This window comes from Colossoma macropomum, unplaced genomic scaffold (genome assembly GCF_904425465.1).
Source record: "Colossoma macropomum unplaced genomic scaffold, Colossoma_macropomum, whole genome shotgun sequence".
In the NCBI taxonomy this organism is placed as follows: Eukaryota; Metazoa; Chordata; class Actinopteri; order Characiformes; family Serrasalmidae; genus Colossoma; species Colossoma macropomum.
Genome location: NW_023494803.1, coordinates 42,055,354 through 42,081,757, shown reverse-complemented (window position 1 = coordinate 42,081,757; position 26,404 = coordinate 42,055,354). Strand labels below are relative to the sequence as shown.

The following is a 26,404-nucleotide window of genomic DNA, read 5'->3' as shown; positions in this document are numbered from 1 at the left end:
GACTAAGTCTGGAACACCAGCAGGTGAATAGAACTGCACGTGCTGCACTACAATCAAACACCTAGCCATGCAGTCTGCCTAGGTTGCTCTAAAGAGCTCACTGAATTTGAGCGTGGTTCTGGAATAGGATACCACCAATGCTCAGCTGATCAATAACTGTGGAGTTCAAACCTCCTCTGGCATCAACATCAGCACAGAAACTGCACTTGGAGCTTCATGGCAGGGTTTCCATGGCTGAGCAGCTGCATGCAGCCTTACATCACCAAGCTCAATGCCAAGTGTCGAATGGAGTGGTGTAAAGCGCCGCCACTGGACTCTGGAGCAGTGGAAACATATTCTGTGGAGTGACCAATCAGCTTCTCTATCTGTCAGTCTGATGGACGAGTCTGGGTTTGGCGAATGCCAGGAGAACGTTACCTGCCTGACTGCACTGTGCAGCTGTAGAGTTTGGTGGAGGAGGGATGATGATATGGGGCTGTTTTTCAGGGGTTGGTCTAGAACCCTTAGTTCCAGTGAAGGGGAATCTTAATGCTTCAGCACCAAGACATTTTGGACAATTGTACACTTCCAACTTTGTGTAAACAGTTTGGGGAAGAACCTTTCCTGTTCCAGCATGACTGAGCCCCAGTGCATAAAGCAGCTCCATAAAGGCCTGACTGGGTGAGTTTGGTGTGGGAGAACTTGACTGACCCTCACAGAGCCCTGACCTCAACCCCATCCAACACCTTTGGGATGAACTAGAACAGAGATTTGGAGCCAGACCCTCTTGTCCAACATCAGTGTCTGACCTCACAAATGCTCTTCTGGATGAATGGGCAGAAATTCACACAGACTCTCCAACATCTTGTAGAAGCTTCCCAGAAGAGTGGAAGCTGTTAGAGCTGCAAAGGGGGACCAACTCCATATTAATGCCTATGGATTTAGAAAGGGATATCCAGGTGTGATGGTCAGGTGTCCACATACTTTTGGCCAAATAGTGTATATTGGCATATATGGATTCACTTATATATCCAACATACCACACATGAACATATGGGTTTATATGACATATATGGTGACTTTTTAAATATGCAACATATATTTCAGCCATGCATCAACACATACAAACAAAAATGTGTAACACAAATGTTTAACTGTGTGTGGGAATTTCTGCCCATTCGTCCAGACGAGCATTTGTGAGGTCAGACACTGATGTTGGACAAGAGGGTCTGGCTCACAATCTCCATTCTAGTTCACCCCAAAGGTGTTAGATGGGGTTGAGGTCAGGGCTCTGTGAGGGCCACTGGAGTTCTTCCACACCAAACTGGTCAAACCATGTCTTAAAAAAAGGGTTCTGCTATAGTTACGATGTCAAGCTTGCAACAATAGAAAAATGCTTTTTGGTACTATTTAGAACCAAATACAACACAACAACATTCTCCATCAATCTAAAGAACAATTTCACCAAGCAAAGAACCATTTAAGCATGCATGGTTCTATATAGAATTCATAGCTCTATATGGAACCTACTTACTGAAGAACCCTTGAAAAGCCATCTTTTTAAGTGCACTCTTAGCAAAAAGGGGTTCTGCTATTGTTGCCAAGCTTGTAACAATAGTGCCAACGCTTTTGGTGCTGTATAGAACCATAGACAACACATTCTTCATCCATCTGAAGAACCATTTCACCAAGCATAGTTCGATAAAGAACCATTGGATTTACTAAGGAACCCTTGGAGAACCATCCTTTTTAAGTGCACCCTTGGGTTAACCTTAAGTGTACCAGAAAGGGGCTTGTAACAATAGTGGAACCCTTTTAGGTTCTATTCTCAATTCAGTGTTCATGGTTCCATATAGCACCATTGTCTTTGGAGTGTGTGTGTAGCTCCAGCACTGAAGCTGAAGAAGCGAACTTCAGACACCAAACCTGTCTTGGCTGATCGACTACATTTGGAGTAAAAATGGGAAAATGATGCATCTAATTTGATTAATTCGTGGCTGTTGAGGGGAAAATATCTGCACTGAGCTTCGTGTATTGAAGGTGCTTCACAGATGAAGGTAACCAGTTGTAGCCTGTCTCTGAATCCTGACAGTAAAAGGTACCGTCAGTCTTTCACTCCTCCTGACTGGTATTTGAGGCGTGAGGGTGCAGGGAATGTTAAGTGGTGTAACAGAAGGATGGAGGGCGGCAGCTCCGAGTGTTCCACACGCTCCGTGCTGTTCCATATGGCACCGGAGCAACTGCAGCCCACTCAGCGCTCAGAGCAGCCCGGAGCACGTACTACACACTCGCCCATTCATTAACACTGCTCAGCTCCACTGAGCGGCCGGCCCAGCAGAAACACACACCTCACTGCTACAGTCAGCGGCCACTTTATCAGAAACACTGACCATACACTCTGAAAAAACACGGTTCTTTGCATGGTGACATGGTTCTTCAGATTGATAATGCATGTGGAGTAGGTGGTTCTATATAGAACCTTTTTGAAAAGGGTTCTTCTATTGTTAGGACGTCAGGTTTTACCCTTTCTGGTGCTATATAGAACCATATACAGCACATTCTCCATCAATCTGAAGAACGCTTTCAGGATGCAAAGAGCCATTTAATCATGCACAGGGTTCTTTGAGTGTTTATGGTTCAATGTAGAACCATTTTCTTTACTAAAGAACCCTTAAAGAACCATTATGTGTGTATATAGTACCAGAAATGGTTCTTCTATTATTACGATGTGAAGGTTGTAACAATAGAAGAACCCATTTTTGGTGCTATATATAACACATTCTCCATCAAGCTGAAGGACCATTTCACCATGCAAAGAACCATTTAATCATGCAAAGGGTTCTTTGAGTGTCCATGGTCCTATATAGAACCATTTTCTTTTCTAAAGAACCCTTGAAAAAAACATCATGTGTGTATATAGCACCAAAAATGGTTCTTCTATTATTACGATGTCAAGCTTGTAACAACAGCAAAACCCTTTTTGGTGCTATATAGAACCATATACAACACACTCTCCATCAATCTGAAGAACCATTTTTACCATGCAGAGAACCCTTTGATCATTCAAATGGCTCTTTGAGTGTTTATGGTTCTATATAGAACTATTTTCTTTACTAAAGAACCCTTGAAGAACCATCATTTATAGGTGTGTATACAGCACCAAAAATGGTTCTTCTATTATTATGATGTCAAGGCCGTAACAACAGAAGAACCCATTTTTGGTGCTATATAACACATTCTCCATCAAGCTGAAGACCCATTTCACCATGGAATGGGTTCTTTGAGTGTTCATGGTTCTATATAGAACCATTTTCTTTACTAAAGAACCCTTGAAAAACCATCCTGTGTGTATATAGCACCAAAAATGGTTCTTCTATCATTACGATGTCAAGCTTGTATTAGAAGAACCCTTTTTGGTGCTATATAGAACCATATACAACACATTCTCCATCAATCTGAAGAACCATTTTTACCATGCAGAGAACCCTTTGATCATGCAAAAGGGTTCTTTGAGTGTTCATGGTTCTATACAGAACCATTTTCTTTACTAAAGAACCCTTGAAGAACCATCTTTAAGAGTGTACAGGTGCACTATGCAGGTTCATCGTTACAGACTGAAGCCAATTTGTTGCTGCAGTTTATCAGCCCATTCATCATCAGACAAGGACCACCATAGGACCACCATAGACACTGAGACAGTGACGGGCAGCGTGGGTGGGGTTGGTATGACTGTATCTGACTCAGCGGTGCTGCTGGGGTTGCATTAGTGCATTTTTGACACTGCATAAATATTAAAAAACAGAATTGGCCACTTTATCAGAAACATGAACATTTTAGACTAAACCTCCAACCACCTCCGTCAGCCGGACACTGTTTTACATGACTTTAGCTAACTTTTGAAGTGATTTCTGTTTATTAATGTTTATTATTTTATTTCTATTTATTTTAATATTGTCAAGCTATTGTTTTACATCTTTTGTTTCTTTATTTAATGTTTTTTCATTTATCCTTGTTGTGTCTTATTAAATTGCTATATTCTTGTAATTTTAATGGTTTGATTTAATTTTTTAATTCACTACTATGATTCTTATGACCCCGGAGGGTCTCTCAGTGTACTCCGAGTTTAAATAAAGGTAAGTTGATTGAAACACCTCCCCTGTAGCCATGAGTGGATTTAGTGATTCTTAGGCTCTAGAGAAAAGACAGGAACAGGGCCCCCTGGTGGCTCATTTTTAAATTAGTTAACTAGCACAACTGCATCTTAAATCCAGTTCATATGTGCAGTCGCTCTCATTTCGGGATTTAAAGGGCTCTACATTTTTCTTGTACTCTATTTTTGTCCCACTCAGATCCACTCATAACATTTGTGTGTTTTTATGTACCAAAAACAGTCATAATTTTATATGACCTCTCTGTAAAGCCTTAGAACTACACAGGCTGTTTTTGTTACTGTGCCTTTGGGACAGACATATGAACATGAGCTCTGCTCTGTTTCGTCTGCGCTTCATTCAAAAAGCACTCAAAAATTCAACCTGCCTTCTTTACACGAACACAGTTTTGCCTTTCTGGCCCTCGGCCCACCACAAACACTGCATTTTACTCAGTACGGCACCTTACAGCTGGACGTGTATATCTGTAAAATATTTTATTTTCATAACAGTCAAAATACAGCATTTATTAACAGTCAGAACGTGTATGAAACTAGATAAGAGCATTTATGATACTGGACAATGTATGTAATCTGGTCTGAATGAAGGACAGAATGTTCTAACACACATAAGACAATAAAAAGTAGACATTTCTAAAACAAACAAAAACATGATGAGCCAGATTAATTCACAAAGCAGGATTTTTCAGTTATCCAGATAAATTAAGCACTAGAGCTAGGCCTATATTATCCATTTAAACTGAGAAAATCCTGTGCTTTGTGTTTCAGTGAACGGGATGAGCCTAGATCTGGAAAACTGTATGAATGTGTACAGTCACATGCAAAAGCCCCAGTCAAATTACATGTTTACATGCATCACAACCTCCAATTGGAACTTAAATACATGTTTTTGTGCAAATTTTAGTGCACAATTTCTATTTATTTAGTTTAACATACTGGAAAAGATAAAACAAAATCTAAAAATGTGCCATAACTTTTCCACAAGCCACATTTTATGTTTATTTCTTTCCAATATGTTAAAATCAGCAAATAAACAGTAACTGTGTTCTGAACATGTTTATTTTTAACTTAAAATCAACAAAACAGGGAATTTGACTGACTCAAACTTTGGCATGCGACTGTATATCAAATAAGAGAGCCAGACGGGAACATCCTGAAGGTTCTCCTCATTTGCTGCTTCTAAACGTTCACCAGAACAGAGCCGAGCTGCTTCATCAGACAGTAAATCCACAGAAATCCCTGCTCCGATCTGCCCTCGTCATTTCGTGACTGAAGTGGCGTCGGCTCCAGCTGCTTCGGGCAGAACGGTTTGTTTGTACTGACGCCACTTCAGCTCTGCTGCCCAAAGCCAATCGAACTCCAGCAGGCTGACTGTGACTCCTACATCCTCAGAAAGCTCAGAGTTCAGAGGTCAAGGCCCGAGGCGTAGCTTCCTGACCCGTTCGTCGTCCTGCCGTCACTGTGATTTCCTGTTTCGCACCTGCACCACCTTCTTCCTCTCCGTCAGGAAGGTGGCGAATGACGTGCTCTCCTTGCTCTCCTCTGTAACTGCGGGGAAGAGGAAACGGAGAGAGTTAAAGGAGCTCGGACCAAAACTAAAAACTCAACCACCGTTTGTCGGTTATCACAGGGTTCACCTGCATCCTACAGTGATGCTGCAGGAGAGTTTAGAGCGAGCAGAGCTGCTGCGATCATGTCACGGAATTTTAACAGTCCGTTAATCGTCATACAAATAATTGGGATTAACGATTTTATTGTCTTTTCTTGTTCCCTATTTAGGACTCGCCCAAGACCTGTGAAGCCACCGCACTGCTAACGCAAAATCTCTGGACAGCTGAACGTGTTTGGAGGAGACGCTAACCACCAGTTAAACCAGCTAACAGACGCCTGCGCTGGCTCGCATCCCGCTGAGTGACTGGGGGAGACGCGAGGCCAGCCTACCCACCCAGAGAGAGCGGGGAAAACGTTGCCCTTCTTGAGCCGCTTTTCCACATCATGGTACCGGCTTGACTTGATTCGACTCTACTCGCTTTTTTTGGTTTCCACTAGGCAAATCTGGTACCTGATACCGGGTACTTGACCTCCGTCAAGGTTCTAAGCGAGCTGAGCCAATACCAAAAGGTGACGTAAAAACACTGCAGACTGCTGGCTGGTCTGAGAATCGCTAAACACATATGCTGGTGTTAGCCACCAGGTTAGCGTAGCTTCTTGCGTCACCTTTTTGAGCAACCAGAATCGTCTCGCCGTGTTTTTGTTCAGAAGGGGCTGATGGAACAAAATTTTCATGCAGTTTCATGCAGTGTCGCTGTGACGACCAGCTGTGCCGAAGGGGTTTCATATCTGCAGTGGAAAACGAAGTAGCTGGTACCAAAAGTGAGTCCATGCAGTGGAAAGGCGGCTTTGGACTCCCAGCCACAGATTGCTGTAGCATCACCAGGGACTGAACTCACGATCTCCTGATGACAGGGTCAACGCTTAGACGCTTACATCACCCAGGAGCCCCTAATTATTGTTTTAACTGCAGCAGTTACATTATGGTGCCAGAGGCATTATGATAATAATGAGAAACCATTTAAGGTGGAACAGAAAAATCGGAATGAGAAGCTGGCGAATAGGACGCTGATTTTAAGCCATCAAAATATGCTATAAATATGTATTATGGCAGGATATTTCAACAAAATTGCACATTTCATCACACCAGCTAGCCTCCATGCCAGGCTAATGTCTAACAACTAACCCCAAGAGACTGGCTTTTCCTTCCATTCTTTTTTTCCCATTAACTCATTACAATCTGATGATGTCACTCCTTTGACCATAAACTGGACTAACTGACCTCAGGCTGCAGCTCACTAGATGAGCAGTGAGGGAATCAGCGTGTTCTGCACTGTCTGTACATTATGTTATCTACATTTACCTGCATAACGGTATAATGATAATGCCAAAACTAATACCTTAGAAGAAATTTCAACTTCAACCTGTATATCACCTACTACCACCTGAGGGTGAGTGAATCTTCACTTTAAAAGATTAGTAAACCCCCTTCTAGTGATGCATCTTTTAGATGGGAGGGAGTTTTGATCAATTACGAGCACTTTGGAGCATTTTAGAAACCGCAGGTCTCAGCTGGTTTGTCGAACATGATAGTTTTAGAGGTGTTTGGCAGTTCTGGGTCTAGTTTGAGTAGCTGGTGTTGGTATATGACTGTGCTGAGGTTCATTTTCTTCCCACAGAGAAAACGAGTTGAGACCCTGAGGTCTGAATACAGGCACAACCGCAAAAACAGAATGACACACAACTTCAGAGGTCAGTGGCTGTATGACGTATTTGCACAATACACAAAAACAACGTTGACTAAAAACAAAAACAGATACAAAAGTGTGAATTCTGTCAAACTGCTGAAGCTGTGGGACATACAGGTGATGGACGACGCTGCTGAAAGACTGAGGAGTCTGACAAGTCACACTGGACGGCACTGAAAAGCCACGCTAAGCTGCAAGTGAACGGAGATTATTCTGTTATTTTGTGGGTGGCTTTATTTATTTATTGACTTATTCTTTTCTTTTCAAGAATATAGGCCCCGCCCACAAATGCACTCTGCTGTTTGGACGCTGAAAAAGAATCAGGGCGAGTTTAGACCCCTTATTAATGTACTGATCTGCCTGACCGAAACCTCCTTTTTTGTCGATTTTCAGTCTTTGATTTGATTTGAAAATGCCTGCTGTCCTTCACACTGCGTGTAAATTTCAAGATGAATGGACCAAAGGAAACGGCCCCAAAATGAACTGAACTATATATATTTGTTTTCTTTTTAAGGCCGGATTACTCCTTTAATGAGGAAAATACAAACACAAACATCTCTTACTGTGTACAGAGCATGAGCATCTGCAGGTAGACTGAAAGCACCCCAGTGAAATGTGCACTTATTATTTATTAATTGATATTAGAAATGATGCATGAGTGTTGCATCCCTGGCGCTCGGCACTGAAAGAGAACATAGGAAAATGGAAAAATCAGCACAGTTATATTACTCACTCTCTCTCTCTCTCTCTCTCTCTCTCTCTCTCATTTCTCAAAGATTTTTACACTGAGCTTTTATTCTAAGAGCGTCTTTGTTTACTTAAATAAAAGGATCCACTGATCTGCTCATGTGCGTCTTGCGTTCAGTACATTAGTAAGTGGTCCAAACTTTCCCATTAGAACGAGTGGGATTCTTTTTCAGCGCCCAAACAGCAGAGTGCATTTGTGGGCGGGGCCTATATTCTTGAAAAGTTTAAATGTTGAACTGTTCCTCTCCGTTTAGAGATCAGTGTAGGAGGGAACAGAACAGTATAAGTCAATAAATAAACAAATAAATAAAGCCACCCACAAAATAACAGAATAATCTCCACTCACTTGCAGTGCAGCTTTTCAGTGCCGTACAATGTGACTTGTCAGACTTTTCAGTCTTTCAGCAGCGTCTTCCATCACCGCCTACAGGAACCTGCTGCTCCAGCCTCCCTCGTCTGCCTGCAGCCAAAGCCAGACTGCCTCCCACCGGCACAGTGCCTACTAGAGCTGCAGCCATCACCATGAAACGCTGTAACAGCAGCTCGCTGAGGGCTTTGTGTCTGTGACCATTCAAACGGCATATATATTTAATAACATTGAATGAACAGAGGTTCCTGACCACCAGACTGCAGACAGCCACCCTCCCAGTAGGCAGTTAGAGTTAGTAGCCTAACTGCTAAATTCCACTGTTTTTGTATTATTGTTAATGAAATAGATTTTTAGGTACGGCTTAATTCTCCCCACTAAATTTGATGGGATTTTAAGTATTTAGGCATTTATCATGTCTTTGTATGACTGTGTCCGACACTGGTTGCTGCTGCCAGCTGAAGGCTAACATAAGTGAAGAAGTTAAAGATTATTAACGCCTTAACAGGTCACGGGTTCGCCGGTGGGCCCAAGTTTATTATGCACCTCTACAATCTAAGAATAACTCAATCAGTTTGCACTGAAGTCCCTGTAGCTACGGAATAATAATTATTCTTATAATAATAATAAAAATTCTTATAATAAGAATTATAATAATAATTCTTTGTATGTAATAAACCTGGGATTTTAAGGGGTTAAACAGGTTTTATATGATAAACAATGAACTTATTACGAGAGGAGAACAATTCCAAGATCAAAAAGCACCATTTAATTGAAAATATAATGAAAGTGCAACATAAGGCAGGAACAAAAACATGGATCTACAGTAGATCTGTCCAAAGGAGCCTCATTCTCAGCATTTTAGGAAACACAGGTTTAAGCTGGTTTGTCGAACATGACAGTTTAGAGACGTTTGGCAGTTTTGGGTCTAGTTTGAGTAGCTGGTGTTGATATATGACTGCGCTGTGTGAGCGAGGAGCGGGAAATAGAAACCCTGGAGCGGAGTGATCACAGAAATGCTTTTAGCGAGGATCGGAAACGTCTTTTCATGTCCTTCAAGTAGCCACAACCCGAATCGATTTCCTCAACAACCAGACCAAGTTAATGAATTTTAAAAAATTGTAAAGCTGTAAAGATCCAAATACCGCAGATTTGAAAATCAGTCCTGACAGCGCTGCTGATGTGTACTGACTGTTACCTTGGTGATCAATGTCATCTGTGTCACTGCCCATTTCCTCTTCTTCCTCTTCTTCCACTTCAGGGTTCCCGCGGGTGAAGATAAGGTCACTGGGGCCGCTCATGCCCGACGGTTCTGCAGAAGCAATACAAGAACATGTAAAAGACCAGTAAGAAAACACCTGAACCAGAGCTGTAAACCTAAAAGGGAATAAAGGGTGACTGAGACGCAATTTCACACCATCCACAATAAGAATCCACAAAAAATAATGAAAATAGCAGAAAACACACTGTGGGTGTCCAACTAAAAGGTGCAATATCACCTTTAGAGGGCGGCGCTGAGCGACGTTTGTTTATTTGATGGTCGTTAATGACGCCTTTAGAGGGCGGCGCTGAGCGACGTTCGTTTATTTTATGGTTGTTAATGACGCCTTTAGAGGGCGGCGCTGAGCGGCGTTCGTTTGATGTTTGTTAATGACTCCTTTAGAGGGCGGCGCTGAGCGACGTTTGTTTATTTGATGTTTGTTAATGACGCCTTTAGAGGGCGGCGCTGAGCGGCGTTTGTTTGCTTGATGTTTGTTAATGACGCCTTTAGAGGGCGGCGCTGAGCGGCGTTCGTTTGATGTTTGTTAATGACTCCTTTAGAGGGCGGCGCTGAGCGACGTTTGTTTATTTGATGTTTGTTAATGACGCCTTTAGAGGGCGGCGCTGAGCGACGTTTGTTTATTTGATGTTTGTTAATGACGCCTTTAGAGGGCGGCGCTGAGCGGCGTTCGTTTGCTTGATGTTTGTTAATGACTCCTTTAGAGGGCGGCGCTGAGCGGCGTTCGTTTGATGTTTGTTAATGACTCCTTTAGAGGGCGACGCTGAGCGACGTTTGTTTATTTGATGTTTGTTTGATGTTCGTTGATGACGCCTTTAGAGGGCGGCGCTGAGCGACGTTTGTTTATTTGATGTTTGTTTGATGTTCGTTGATGACGCCTTTAGAGGGCGGTGCTGAGCGATGTTTGTTTATCTGATAACTTGCCAGCAATCTAAACCTGTACCACTTCTGTTGCAACCAACTGTAAATTAACATGATTAATTTATTTGCTCTTAACTGAATTAATTTGTGCTCTTAAGTAATTTATTTTCTCGCAACTGATGAATAATTCGGCCTTTTCTCTCCTCATGACTGGACCGGCTCTAATTAAAGCACAGCGAGCTGAGGGATTTGTGAAGGAGTCCATTAAGAGAACAGGACTCTATTCATGTTCAGATCTCTTATGCAGACGAGCCAATCAGGGCCGCAGTAATGAGTCCGAGTGCATGTTATGTGTCCGTTTTCCTGAATCGCAGTACCTGGCTCCACGGCTGTTTCCATGGAAACTTCGCCCATGTCTTTCCGGAGGCGCTCCAGCTGTTCCTGCTGTTTCTTAGTCTGAGCCTCGGCCTGGGAGCAAGAAAGGAAATTAAAAATCTTCGCATCAAACAACACCCACACCACAAACATCCTCCAGATAAATCTCTACAGGTCAGCCATAGTTTTTTTACAACAAAGTTTTTTCTCAATAAAAAGAAATGAGTCTAACAACAGCAGCTGCAACGACAAAGTCCACGATCACTTAAAACGCTCTGTACGAGAGGCTCTCAAATCCAGGCTTTAAATCCAGTTTCTGGTCCTGGATTTGGTCATTGCTGTTAGCCATAGTTAACCATTTAGGTTTATGGCTATTATGGCTTCTACTGTTTCATTTAAAAAGCTCTATAATGTTCATATGATCCACACAGTCACTCTGACAGACTGTAATACACTACAGGAAGTGTAGGGGGCGATATGGCTTCTACGGTTTTGTTCCATCATAAAAGAACAAATCGTTTAGTGCTACTAAATGACAGAGAGGAACCGAAAGCAGAAAAGTTCGATTAGTCGACTGGTCAACAGGTCGAGTGATTACAAAAATATCTGTTTCATCTCTCCACTACTAATAATGATTAATTACTCAAATCATTAATTACTGGCTCCCTCTGAGGGAGGCAGGCTGTGATGGACGTTTCTGACTGCAGCCCACCAGCGCATTACTCACCAGCTCTTTGTGCAGCCGCTCATATTCAGGGCGATATTCTCTGAATAAAGAGGGGAAAAAAGAGCACAAATAAGTGAATTATTAATTAAATATATGTGCAAACTCAACCCACACAAACTAGACTTAAGTTTCGTCCTGTATTTAAGTAGTAAGTAGTCACACTTACTGCAACATCTCACAGTTAAAGTAACTATTTAAGTGAATCCAAATTTCCAAGATAAAGAGGCCTCCAGGAGTCACTGAGCGGATGGAAAACTTACGTTTCATATTCCTTCGCAGCATCAGCGACATGAACGAACAGCTCGTCCAGTCCTGAACCCGTTACAGCCGACACACCCACAACCTGCACACACAAATCAGGACATAAAGAGATAATTTGACTTCAAAAATGCTAATAAGGTCTAACAATGGATCAAATTATCTTAAGCAGAAATTGTGCTGGACTTCCTCCTGGACTGGCGTGTAACTTCTGACCACTAACTGACCATCATTACTCGTTAACTGGAATGCTTAAAAACAAGGACGCAACCCACCAAAATTTCAATTATAAAAATGGAAAGTTCTGACTGAGATACTAAAAAGTGCTCCTTGTGTGGAACTAAGCACTGATAGGAGGAACCAGGCGTCAGTGCGTACATGACCAAACACTAGAAGGGCGACAAATTACTGTATTTATGAAACGCATAGATCTGGTCCTAAATCCTGACAGGCTGAGCAGCGTTTAAAAGTGCTGTAAAATCCACGATATACACACACGACCACACGACCACTGAGCTGTATCACTGCGTCACGGCACGAAAAACCCTTCTGCTGTTAATGAATAATCTTTGACTCTAATGCTGCTCACATGGAGCACCGAGTGCACTGATGAAGTAAGAACCCGATTTTGTTTAAACTGAGGGGCTGACGACTTATGTTCTTAACTAGAACAAACTGAGGGGCTGGTCAGCTAGCTAACAGGCTAAATGATAGCAAACAGCCTAATCAACTCCATCATTAATATCACAGGCTTGAATTAAAGTACTTACAGTGTGATTAACTGTAAAGCTGCAGTATAAAAATCTAAATGTCATTTGAATGTCTTAGGCTACGTTTACACAGCAGGTCTAAATCTGATTTTCTCACCAAATCCGATTTTTTTGTTTGTCTGTTCAGATTATCTTTAAACGTGATCTGTATGCGACATCAGTCTGAACAGATCAGCTCCTAAACTGACCCACATGCTCTAAAGAACAGAGCGTCACGCTGCTTCACGGCTCATCCAGAGGTAAACAATCACGACCGCCAACGAACGCCAGTCGCTCCCGGAGGATCAGCTTCATCTTCACCAGCATCACAGGAGCCATCATGAAGCTTCACTGACTGACCGCTGGGCTCATCACCTAGAATGTGTTTGAGTTCGCTGTAAAAAGGGCGCGGTCACTTCTTTGGTTCACGTCCTCGGATTCTTTAAACTCTTTTTGACGCTGCAGCCTCGGTCTCCTCCGGCCGCGTTCGGCTGTTTCGTTGGAAACTTCTTTGAACACGGAGCGGCTGCGAAGAGTCTCTTATAATTTTTTTGGTACAGAAACATCAGCCTAAGTGTTTATGAGTCTCAGCAGCATGAAATTATGAGGAATGTCGAGTTGGACTGACGTAAAAGTCTGGCTGTTCAGACTGAGTCGCACTGCCGCAGATCGGATACGGATCGGATTTCAGTACCACATATGAAAGCGTCTCAAATCAGAATTGAAAATGTCAGATTCAGTGTGTTTATCTGTTCACACAGACACACATCTGAGTCACATATGAAGAAAAAGATCAGATTTGGGCCACTTTTACCTGCTGTGTGAACAAAGCCTTAATGTTGGTGTTTCAGTCAGAAGTCGCGTCAAACCCAGACTGAATCCAATACCGCATCATTAATCGAGTGTGGATGTGTCCGAGTCCCAAATGATGTTTTGTGGCTATATCAAGCACCACTGGGGAAGGGAAGGGAGGGTAGCTGCAGTTCGGCTGAATGGTTAAGTTCCTCGTCCCCAGTGTGGGAGAGCAGGTCCAGTCCCAGCGCAGAGGAGCAGGCTTGTACCGGTTTGTGCTGTAATGTAATGATGTCTCTCTTGTGCTGCGTGTCTGAGGCCATTAGATCTGTTCTGTCATCACTGCTCTAACAGTGCATTTGTTGCGGAAACTGATATCGCGATTATGATAAAAATATGATTTATCGTGCAGCCCTAATACGTGCACCCTGAAGGCTGTATTTCTGGGTGTGAGTGTAAAGGTTCAGCGACTTACGCGCAGGTTTGTGTAGAACTCGTCCAGAACCAGGCTCATGGAGCGTGTCAGGTTACTGACGTACGACGTCTCCTGATTCAGAGCGTCCTGAAAGGCCTCGAAGTCCTGCATCCACTCCACCGCAAAACTGTGATCAATTATATCGGTCTGGGGAGGGCGCGCAGTGCAGAGATGGGAAAAAAGAGAGACACAAACACTGTTTAACTCTAATTATGCAGCAATTAAACATAAAGAGAGGTGGATGGAGCAGCTTAAATTCACACTGAATAAAAGTACTGATACCTGGGTAAAATGATGACTCAAGTTAAAACAAAAGTACCTTCCCAAAAAAACATCTACAAAGGTATCAGGTATCAATAAAACACTTAAAGGGGAATTCAAGTGATTTTTCAACATTTCTGCATGATTCAGTCTTTGGGCTGTAAACACCTCAGAGAGTCATTCAGAGTGGTTTGGTATGAGTGGATTAAAAAAAAAAACAAAAAACATTTTAAGCTTAAACCTTTTTGACAAAACAATCAGAAAACAACGTCTCAGAGATCAGGAAATGCGATTTTGCATAATAATCTTCTTGTATGTAGCTGTGGAGGCATTAAAAGCTTCAGACGTCTGGTTCCTATCAGCACCACTGTGAACAATTCTGACTCTGTACGTTTCTCTTGAACAGAGCATGTGACATCAAACCACTCTGAAACACTCTGATTAAATCTTAGCACTGTAATCAGGGCTGAAAGATCGTTTTTATGTCAATATTTAAGAGAGCAATTTTCAAATTGCAAGAGCTGCAATTAAAAAAAAAAAATTAACCTACTTTATCAAAAGTGCTATCTTAAATTTAAAAATGGGAATTTTAACTTCATAACACAGAGCCTGTGAACTGCCTGTAGAGGAGTTAAACCAATTAGAGGCAACCAAACCTCCACGGCTTGTGACATCACAACCACAACCTACTGGCAGTCTGGCACACTGCATTCAGGGGACAAGCCTCAAGTCAGAATAGGTGGATATTCTGGTCTTCATGGTAAAAAAGAGGACTAAACCTTACTTTATAGAAAATAATCACAACTTAAATCACAGTCAAAATATAAAGCCAGAAAAATCGCAATTAGATATTTTCCCCAACTCGTTCAGCCCTAAATGTAATTACAAACAGAAATGAATAAATGAATAAATAATTGGCAGAATTCCTCTTTACCTGAAGATTGTACAACATATTATTCTGTTTTAGGGTCTAAAATAAAATGCTAAAGCTCCAAAGTCAGAGATGTGACCAATCACAAACCAGTACAGATGAAGCGAACAACGAAAGAGAATGAAATCAAACAAAAAAGGGATTAATAACTAAATAAGAATGTAAAAATGTGACTGAGTAATACGTAGATTCCTTTACTCACTAGTATACTTGAGTAAAAGTAAAACTGTTATACTTTCACTCAGAAGAGAACAAATCCAGCAGTTATCAGCGCTTTATTAGCAGTTAAATTAGTACCAATTGTGTTTGAATTTCATGTTTTGCCTAATGAAGTTTTATTTGCTTGGCATGTTTTTGTATGAATGGCTACCATATGACCTGAACATGATCACGCCGAGTTCTCCTACCTTGTTCATGACGACGATGAAGGGCAGTTTGGTTTTGTAGAGGATGCTGCAGAAAACACAACATATAACAGTACAGATAAATACCCACCTGTCAGTCTAAATACTTTACTAAATCACTGTTTTAGAAGCTTTAATCTTGTATGATGTGACATTAAAAATGATCAAATCAAACCACATTTTTTGTCACATCACGTTTACAAAGGTGAATGTATATTAAAGTGTATATTTAGAGTCTAAAGTGTATATATTTTTGTATTTACGTACCACAAGAGGACTACACGGTAATTAAATACAAAAATATATACACCTTAGACTCTAAATATGCACTTTAATATATACCAGCACCGCACCATTTCCAATGTACATTTTTTGTACAGTAATATAAGTTATGAAATAAAAGCTACGATATGTACAGTTGTACACATTTACATATATGTAATACAGTATCTGAGTCTGAGGTAGATAAATAAGACGCAAGATACACAGCAGATATATATATATATATATATACACACAATACCGGAAGAAAATCTTGTATCTCCACTAAAAACATACTTTACTTTAAATGTAAGTCAATGGAACCAGACTTTTTTCCAAGTCATTTTGGGTCGTTTCTTTTGGTCCATTCATCATGAAATTTACATACAGTGTAAAGATCAACAAGTGAAGATGCAAGGTTTTCTTCCTACAACAGCGATATGTGTGTGTGCATATACATATATATATATATATATGTATAAAAAATTATATATAAATTGTCCATTTGTTATAAGTGATTATTTCTGCTGACCTGCAGGCATAGAGCATGTTGGACATGAAGGTGACTGGATTCACACTGCGGGACGTGTCCATCACATACATCACCACGCAGGGAAAAGAGGAGGCCTGAAATACAACCACACAGAAAAAGTGAAAACTTTCATCACGATTTTCACTATGCACTCTGTCCATCTAAAGTTTGCATTCTTCCTTTTCAACAAAGCAAATAATCAAAGACTTGGACAAGCAATTATGAAACATCAATACATCAGGGCTAAATTACTGATAGATATTTATATTTTCATTATTCAAAGCCAGCTACATTCAGTTTATAGCTGCTCATGGTCTGTTCGCTCGTTTTCCTCGTGCTGTTTATTGAGCAGAGGGGCTGATATGCAGTGTTTGTGTCTTTTGGCTTAACAAAACCCAGCGAACATAACTGCAGTTAACCTGATCTAACTTTCTGTCTGAATCCAGGCTTAATGGAAGTCCATTTCTGCCAGGTAGAGGAGAAAAAGAGCTTAGTTTATTTCTCCTCCTCTTTTTGGGCAGCAGTCAAAATATTGACTTAGTATCTCAAAACAGTGACTCACATTTTTTAAATATTGATTGGTGTCTCACTGAATTATTGAAATACAATTTTAAATATTGATTTAGTATCTTAAAATAACAACTTACATTTTTAAAATACTGCCTTACTTTTTCAACACATTAATTACTAATCTACAAATTTTTATATTATTCTATATTCTATTAGATTATTGCCTCCCTGTGTCAAAATAATGACCTAGCATCTTGTAATAATGACATATTACTCCAAAATACTTTACTTTACAAATAGCATTCATTATTTCACATATTTTCCTTGATTTTTGAGATACTAAGTTTATTTTAAGAAACTAAGACAATATTAAGAAAACAACTTATTTTGAGATACTAAAACAATATTTTAAAGAAAATGTAAACGTTTTGAAATACAGAAACAACATTTTAAGAACATAAATTATTATTTTGAGATTCTAAGACAAAACTTTAAGAAAAATGATTAAAAAAAACAAAATCAGAACAAACAACAGGTGATTTTTCCTCCTCCATCTTACGGGAATCAGCTAACATCTGTTTTACATACTCAGGCTGGGAGAGTCGAGCAGCTTATTTTTCTAAGAAATTGTAGTAAGTAAATATCTAGCGAAGCATTTAGAATAGTAAAAACTCTACCATTGTGGGGCTAATTAGACACAAAAATCTCTTTAAATCTCTCCTGTAAATTGAACATTTAGGAGAAGTTTTTCTTTGGACAGAGACAAAATAAAAACTCATTTACAGTATAAAAAGGTCTCCAACCTTTTCACCCACAGTGTTTGTGTAGATTAGTGACTGTTAGATACATACGAGGGCCTCTGTTATGATGGTTCCGGACGCTGACCAGGTAAACACCTCAATCTGACCTGGAGTGTCAATCAAAACATACCTGCAAAGATAAAACAAACTTATAACACAGCCCAACCCGACACCCTAAAACGCTAACCCTTAAAATGATTCTAATTCGCTATGCAGTCACCAAACCTCCGCCTGATAAACACTCACTGATGATTGTGCTGCTTTTTCTCAATAAACTTCATGACCTGAAGGAACAACGAGGAAGGAAACACGGTTAGACACCAATATATCCATTGACAACTAACAAACAGTGCCACCTACAGGCTGCCTGTAGATTACCTGATCAAACCGGGTCGCAAACAAGTTCAAAGAAGTGACAATTCCTCCGTTTGGGCCTAATCCGTATCTGTATCAGAGTCAAAGACTGTAAACACTGGAAAACTGTTCAATTATTACTGGAATTAAACTATTTCTGCATAATTAAATGGTTAAAAAATAAACAAAATTCGTTCCATTTTAGAGAAACTAGAGTCAGAACTGTTCACAGTGGTGGTGATAGGAACCAGACGTCCACCTCTAAAAGCTCCCTCACAGAAAGTCACTACATGAAATGGTTATGAATTCACTGCCTGATGACTGAGACGCTGTTTTATGATAGTTTAGAGAACTTAAACTCCATTCATGGTGGAGGGATACTTGCAGGGCGCTGTGAGGCAAAATAGTCCCCAAAGAAAACTTATTATTTCAGATTTTCCACTATTTTCCATCATCAACATTCCATATAAACTCAGAAGACTCGTGTAGGTTCACTGGTGGTTCTGGATAGTAAATAAAATGTCTATATCTGTGTTGTAGTCATGGCGACCCCTGGTTCCTATCACCACCACTGTAAAGACATCTGAACCATTTCACACCAAACCACTCTGAACCTCTCTGATTACATCTCAAAAACCATTGCATGCATTTTAAATGTGGCTCTGTTTTACTGCTGCACTGTTCTATCTTATCAAATCCTTACAACACACTGATCTCAGCCATAGGAGCAGATCAATCAGACCACACGTCCCCATGCAAAGGATACTGTTTCATCACTTCTTTGTAGTTCACCGTGTCTCTGATATCTGCAGATACAAGAGATGAGAGTGAATATTTCCCATTAAATGTATCTTGAGGCAAACGCATAAAAAACACATCAATCCACCGTAACATGACATAAAACTGCTGTGTTTAACTCACTATCTTACACTGTACGGTTCCACAACTCAATGAAGGAAGTTTACGTACCGATATTGGCTGGAAAAGGGACTTCGTGAACCGCAGGGTCGAGGTTAATGACGTAAGGAGGAGATTTCTTGGTGTGGAGGAAGGCGGTGAGTCGCTGGAAGGACAGAAGATAAACAAGGTTAATTCTAATAATCTAATAATCCACTGTAAACACTCTGAAACACTGTCACAGAATATTTTATACATAAACATGCAGGGAGCTGTGGGGCAAAGAAAACTTATTATTTCAGATTTTCCACTATTTTCCATCATCAACATTCCATATAAACTCAGAAGACTCGTGTAGGTTCACTGGTGGTTCTGGATAGTAAATAAAATGTCTATATCTGTGTTGTAGTCATGGCGACCCCTGGTTCCTATCACCACCACTATAAAGACATCTGAACCATTTCACACCAAACCACTCTGAATCACTCTGTTTACATCACAGTTATGAGAAGAATTATGAATTAAGAAGGAATTTTGAAATATTGGTAAGATTTTGACCCATATGTTCACATTAGTACAGTTTCTCTGTACTCTTTCCACCCCTGGGCAGAGCTAAAAACAGCAGCGAAAAACCATCATAAAGTCTGAATTTTGACAATAAGTTAAGAAAAAATATATACAAGAACTTTTTATTTGGAGACGCTGTTATGAATCTGGTTGCTGTTGTTTCTGTCAGTGAACTTCTTCACCTCTGGCTCATTTTGTGCGGCTACACAGAGGAAAGACTCAACACACTCCATACAGACACAGAGGAACTTCAAACACTGCTTTATATCTATCTATCTATCTATATTTATATATCTATATCTATATAGTAGTCATGGCGACCCCTGGTTCCTATCAACACCACTGTAAAGACATCTGAACTCTGAATGACTTTACATCTCCAAAACTGCGGGGAATTTTGGAAAGTGGGTGGAGTTTCCCTTCAATACCCTCGTATAGATGAGTACAGTGATGTTAGTAAAGCTTTAAGATGTTATAACATGTGTATCTGTATTTTTATGCCTATGTACGAGACTAAAGTTGGCTACTAGATTACAATTTTCCGTTCCACCTTAAACGGCCCAGTAGTCACAGTGCGGCGCCTCCGCGGCAGAGTTGAGCTGCTGCATCATTTAAGGTGGACCGGAAAGTTCGACGGAGCACTCCCGTTTTACCTGAACGAACGTGGTTTTTCCGGAGCCCGCCATGCCCAGCACTATCAGACACACCGGCTTCCCCTCCGTCTCTCCCTCTCCGAGCCTCGCGGACACATTTTCTCCTCCCGTTTCTCCTCCTTCTGCCTCATTTCGCGCATTTCTCTCCGCGGCTCCCTCACCAACAGCAGCCATGCTGAAGAGAAACAGTCACTGCGCCACTGTCGTAAAAATGCCGTAAACGTCTTAAGAGTCGATGCTGCTTTTATCCGCTAGAGGGAGACAAAACTCCACTTTCAGATTTACTCCGTCTAAATGATCAAGCGGAATGAGACAAAGGTAACAGTGCAGCAATATATATATTTATTAAAGTAACTAAATATATAAAATTCGTTATTATTATTATTATTATTATTTGGCTATCATCTCCCACTTCTGACACCAATGTAGCTTGGCTCAGAAGAAGACCTGGAAAACACTGAGCATTCCGGCAATTAGTATTATTATAATAATAATTAGTTTCAAGATATGTAATATTTTACTTAAAATTAATGTTAATAAATAAAATAAATGAATGAACATAGGCATTGTTATTAGCATTTCAAATGTGTGACGTTCAACTTGAATTCAACTTATAACCATGGAAACATGAAACAATACAGGTTTGCAAATACTGCTGTTCAAGCATGTTATTCAATGTTTTCAATAATATAAAACAATCTGGCTGCAGATACGCATAGCCTGATTATAATCTGCTCATCCTGAACAGCTTCACAGGTTTCAGATCATCAGTACTGTAGCATCGGCTCAGAAGAAGATGCAGACGACACAGCGCATACAGGTGAACGCGCTTTTATTTTGAACAGGCACTTCAACAGAGGCATGTCCAGTCCCAGCGCTGTATCCTTTGCCGTCTTCCCCAGCCAGCCGCCTCGCTCTGAGCTGGTGACCCAACCAGGAGGGGGGAGGCGTTGGGCTCAGTACCTCCTGCCTTAAGGCTACATCTTCTTCACTGTCCTCCTTTAAGTTTGTTGGTGCACCGCATGATTTCTGCAAGCTTGGCAATCATCTCCCACTTCTGACACCAATGTAGCTTTGGCTCAGAAGAAGACGTGGAAAACACTGCGCACTCGAGCAAATGTTCAACAGCAGCAAGAAATGCCCAGCCCAGCAATACCCCAGCAGGAAACATGAGGTGGGTTTCACTCAAGGAGGGATGCCACTTCTAACTACTAGTTAACTGCAAAACCCACCTTCTTTGGACACAGTTACTCCAATAAACACAACTAAAACTAAGCCGCACAACAACAACAACAACAACAACAACAACAACAGTCTGTTTTTTTACACCGGGAGTGTAGCGCAACCTGAGAGGCACTTTGCATGGCCACACCCCCTAAGCAGCCCCTAAAAAAACAGAAAGCCAGAAATGTGTCCAGAATGATGAACAGAGCTGTAGAAGATTCTAAAATGAGCGGGAAAGCTCTAGAATGATAAAACGAATTAATTCATCACGTCATATTTAAAAAGCGGAGATCAAATCATGAGGTAGAAACCAAAAAAATGAATGCAAACAAATTATTACAGTTTATTATTCATTTTTTTATTTTTTCACTTCTTGTTCACAAAATCCTTGAATTACCTTACAAAACACTTAAAATAGCTTTAGTGAATAGTTTGCGATATTTAAATCCACACTATAAAGTTATTCTCATCTATAAAATTAAAAAAACTGTTAAGGTGGTGATTCTATCTGTCCAGGTCCAGAACGGTCCAGTTCTGCTTTGTGTAATCTGTGGGCTGCTTTGGGCCTCCTGTGCGTCTCTCCTGTGTGAAGATCTGAGCCTGGAGACGGTTTACACTCCACATTCCTCCTTAAGGCTGCACTGTATTTCACTGATAAACTCCACTCAGATCCACTCAGTGACCCTACGCTGCACTGACTGCTGCTGTTCAGGAACTCATCTGAGCAGAGCGAAACGAGCCTCAGAGAGAATTTAATAAAATAATAATAAAGTTCAATTTATAATGCGCTTTTCTTAAACTCTAAGCGCGACAAACACAATGGATAAAACAATATGGAACAAAATCTAAAACATGTGAAAGTTAAAATAACTTACTATATAGTTTCACTTTGTAGTTCTACAGTTACAGACTGTAGTCCATCTGTTTCTCTGATACTTTGTTAGCCCCCTTTTACCCTGTTCTTCAGTGGTCAGGACCCCCATGGACCCTCACAGAGCAGGTGGTGTGTTAGTGTGTGTTGTGCTGCTACGAGTGTATCAGACACAGCAGTGCTGCTGGAGTTTTAAACACTGTGTCCACTTACTGTCCACTCTATTAGACACTCCTACCTTGTCAGTCCACCTTGTAGATGTAAAGTCAGAGACGATAGCTCATCTGCTGCTGCACAGTTTGTGTGGGTCATCCTCTAGTCCTTCATCAGTGGTCACAGGACGCTGCCCACAGGACGCTGTTGGCTGGATGTTTTTGGTTGGTGGACTATTCTCAGTCCAGGTGTGTAAAAATGAGCTGACCAATCAGAGCACTCTGGGCTCATCGGGAGGCGGGGCTTAAAGACACCGGCTCTCTAACAGAGCGTTTCAGACGGAGGGTGAACAGAGATGTACAGTATGAGAAAAATGTGTTTTCGGAACATTGAAGCTGTAAATCTGTTCTAGTGGACCATAAATAGCATTATGAACACTTAAAATAGGTCTCTTTAAGGTCATTTCACTTGCCAAAATATCATTTTTTGCTGTGTGTACAAGTTTCTCTTTATCAGAAAGTGGGAGAAACCTGAGCCTGGCAACACTACGAAGATGGTAAAATGTGATGTGAGTATCGAAGGTCAACTGACTGAATTTGCAGTACTAGTCTTGTTTTTAACTCTTATCTCTGTTTCTGGCAGAAATATTGACTTAATATCTCAAAAGAATGACTAATTTTCTCAAAATATGGATAATATCTCAGCAGCTGTGTGATGATCTATGCAAACACGTTGCTTTTTTGTGACATCACAGAAACACTGACTTTAAATTGGGCTGTTCTTTCCATATATGGTCTGTATGGACTGGGGAGTTAATGGAAAATGTTAATGTTCTGACACTTTAACTGAAAATCCAGTTTTATGTGATCTGGCCTATTTTCCATACGGGGACGTGTCCTCCACCGTGGCTTCCCAGCAGCCCCTGGAGGCTTCCTACTCTTAATCTGCGCTGGATTTCTGATGCTCTCAACCTTCGAGTGCTACAACAGGAGCTTCTACAGACTGATTCAAGTAAAGAACACGGATTCACGAAAAGCGTCTTATTCTTCAAATAATGTCTTGAGAATTCTTTACTCTTTCCTTAACTATTTTCTTCAGAATGATTCTAAGAACAAACGTTATTCTTAAAAATATTGCATTTTTAAATGTTTTCTTAATCGACAGCGTCTCACTCGTCTCAGGCCGTGAGAGTCGAGGAGCATCTAAATTTATCAGGGACGCTGCCTCTGCTCCTCATCCTCGTCCGTTACCCCCCAATTATCATATTTTCCAATGTGAATATTTTCCTGTTGGCTGTTTCTTCCTCCATCACCTCCAGGTCTTGTTTGCTAAAATGTTTTAAACACTTGGTGATGCTTTTCCCTCATTTTGCTCCTTTGAGCGGATTAAACTAATTACAGTTAATACAAATTCAAAATGTATCTCGCGTCGTCTGTGGTACAGGGTAAAATGCAACATAGCATGCCTCAGAAAACAAGGAAGATTTTCTTAATCTAATTAAGATTTTAGAGAATATTTGAGAATATTTAAGATTTAAGGAAATATTTGAGTTTTTTCAAGGATTGCATTTAAGAACATTCTTATGAACTTCTTAGTGTTTGTCTTAAGAACCTTCACAAGTTTTTTCTTAAGAAAGTTTTTGTAAATCCTTCCCCAGATTTTTTAAAAAAGTTACAAAGTACAGTAATAAAGTAATTATTTTTACTTTCCACAAACTTTCTAGACAAAACGAGGCCATTTGTACCGCTGAACAAGCCACAGGAACAAAATGAATGTTATATGAGTCTGTGTGCAAAATAATCACCCAGTTAAACTCTCCATGAGCTTCTCTCACAGCTTCTGTCGGCTCTTTTATAGATGAGAGCCCTGTGAGGCTGATAAGCTGCTGGACCTTCTACAAACCCGGCGGTGTGAGGGAGGAAGTGAAGTGAGAGGAGAGGGTAATTCCAGTGTTTAGAATAGTCCACATATTCTGGTAAATGACCACTGACTGATGAACTTTCCTCGTAGTGCTCCAGCTGCTTCCTTTAGCAGCTCTTCACAGAGACGGACGCTGAGAGATTAATGAGTGTTTACTGAGCCGCGCCTCACTCGGGCCTTTAAACCGCCGAAAATCTGTCACTCAGAGCCGCTTAACGTTCACCAAACATCCTAAAACTTTAAAGGAACATTTCCGCCAAATAATGAAAAAGGTTTTCTAAGTTCCGCTCTTAACTCAAGTTTTCTGAAGTTTGCTTCTTTAGTTTTAACACTGGAGCTACGAGGCTAATGTAGCTAACAAGTGATGGAAGCTAATACCCCACCAATTAGCTTGGTGCTAACTGCATGTAAATCACTGTGTGGAGGTGTTCAGCATCTCTACAAGACTTGATTGTGATTTCTGACACTGTATGACTCACTGTTATCTGTAAACATAGACTAAAGCACAACCCACTGGGACTTTTTTTTTAAAAATATTTGCCCATTTTGAATTTGATGCCAACAACACATTCCAAAAAAGTTGGGACGGGGGCCTGTTCACCACTGTGTTTCATCACCTCTTCTTTCATCACCTCTTTCTGTAAGTGTTTGTGAACTGAGGAGACACTGCTGTAGTTCTGAAAGTGAAATGTTTTCCTGTTCTTGTTTGATAGAGGATTTCAGCTGCTCATCAGTTCAGGGTCTCCTTCGTTGTAGTTTTCATTTCATAATGTGCCAAATGTTATCAGTGGTGACAGGTCTGGACTGCAGGCAGGTCAGTTTAGCACTTGGACTCTTTTAATATGGAGCATTGCTGTTGTAATACATGCAGAATATGGTTTTACATTGTCTTGCTGAAATAATCAAGGCCTTCCCTGAAAAAGACGTCGTCTGGATGGCAGCATATGTCACCAAAACCTGTATATATCATTCAGCATTAATGGTGCCTTCACAGATGTGCATGTCACCCATGCCATGTGCACTAATGCCCCCCTACACTATCATGGATACTGGCTTTTGAACTGTGCACTGATAACAAGCTGAGTGGTCTTTAGCCCGGAGGACACAGCGTCCATGATTTCCAAAAAGAATTTCAAATGTTGATTTGTGGAAGATGCTGCCCTCTACAGGAGTTAAAGCGCCCATATCCTGGAAGACCAAATTACCCTCGCTTTTCTATTTAAATATGAGTTTAATGTAGTATGTAAATACAGTACATAAAGTCCATTTATGTAAACTAAGCTGTGAAAACAGTTTTCAGTTTCACTTGTTGTGTGATATCACAATAACCAACACACATACATACGTCCACCTATTCATCCTACAGCAGTTTAGCTCCGCCCACTCACGCTAAAGTTATAGGAGTGTTTCAGCCTGGACTGCTTTTTGAATGAGGCACAGCCAATCAGAATAGACCACATTTACATAAAACCATCTTAAGGCTGTCACACACCCGACATTATGCATCCAAAAACTCATAACCATTGTTTTTAAATGGAGGTACGCACACCAGCGCCGACACAGTACATTGATGTGTGTCAATGACTCTGTTTCCATGACTCTGTTTAATTTCCCCAGCGCGTCTCAGTGCAACACAGCAGACGCTGCACTGCATGATGCAGTGCGTCCGGTGTGTGACGGCCTTTAGAGGCAAATGTAAGATAATTTTGGCATGTTAATTGATGGGTATTAGCTTATGTTACTTGTTAGTTACATTAGCCTCGTAGCTCCAGCGCTAAAACTAAGGTAACCTAAGACACCAAACCCGTTTTAGCTTAGCGGCTAAAAGTTCCTTTAATCTTGTCTGTAAGCCAGCAGTGAGGCCTTTCACTATCTGGAGTAGAAACGCACATCATTTATCTGTTTCCATGAATAGAACATATGAATCTGTGATGTGTAGGGAGGACGTCTGCGTGAGGGTCATTGTCCATGATATGGCTAAAATATATAA

At 40.8% G+C, this 26,404-nt stretch overlaps 1 protein-coding gene across 1 annotated transcript; it reads right to left on the bottom strand.

The window, feature by feature from the left end:
* Positions 1–4,607: 4,607 nt before the first annotated feature.
* Positions 4,608–20,430, bottom strand: gpn1 (GPN-loop GTPase 1). The gene is made up of 14 exons (XM_036593899.1): positions 20,247–20,430; positions 19,099–19,192; positions 18,896–18,935; positions 18,154–18,220; positions 18,022–18,059; positions 17,827–17,905; positions 16,466–16,560; positions 15,676–15,721; positions 14,077–14,223; positions 12,063–12,145; positions 11,803–11,842; positions 11,078–11,168; positions 9,759–9,872; positions 4,608–5,695 (listed from the first exon to the last, which is right to left on the bottom strand). Exons 1-14 carry the CDS (start codon positions 20,418–20,420, stop codon positions 5,604–5,606), a joined length of 1,200 nt encoding a protein of 399 aa, XP_036449792.1. The 5' UTR covers positions 20,421–20,430; the 3' UTR covers positions 4,608–5,603.
* Between the last annotated feature and the right edge of the window lie 5,974 nt (positions 20,431–26,404).

Excerpts from the sequence above, each read along its gene's own strand:
- gpn1 (XM_036593899.1), bottom strand. The coding sequence starts at position 20,420 with ATGGCTGCTGTTGGTGAGGGAGCCGCGGAGAGAAATGCGCGAAATGAG. Across the intron at positions 11,843-12,062 it reads GCTGCGAAGGAATATGAAAC|AGAATATCGCCCTGAATATG; the intron begins GTAAGTTTTCCA and ends CTCTTTATTCAG. Across the intron at positions 9,873-11,077 it reads GGAAACAGCCGTGGAGCCAG|AACCGTCGGGCATGAGCGGC; the intron begins GTACTGCGATTC and ends TTGCTTCTGCAG.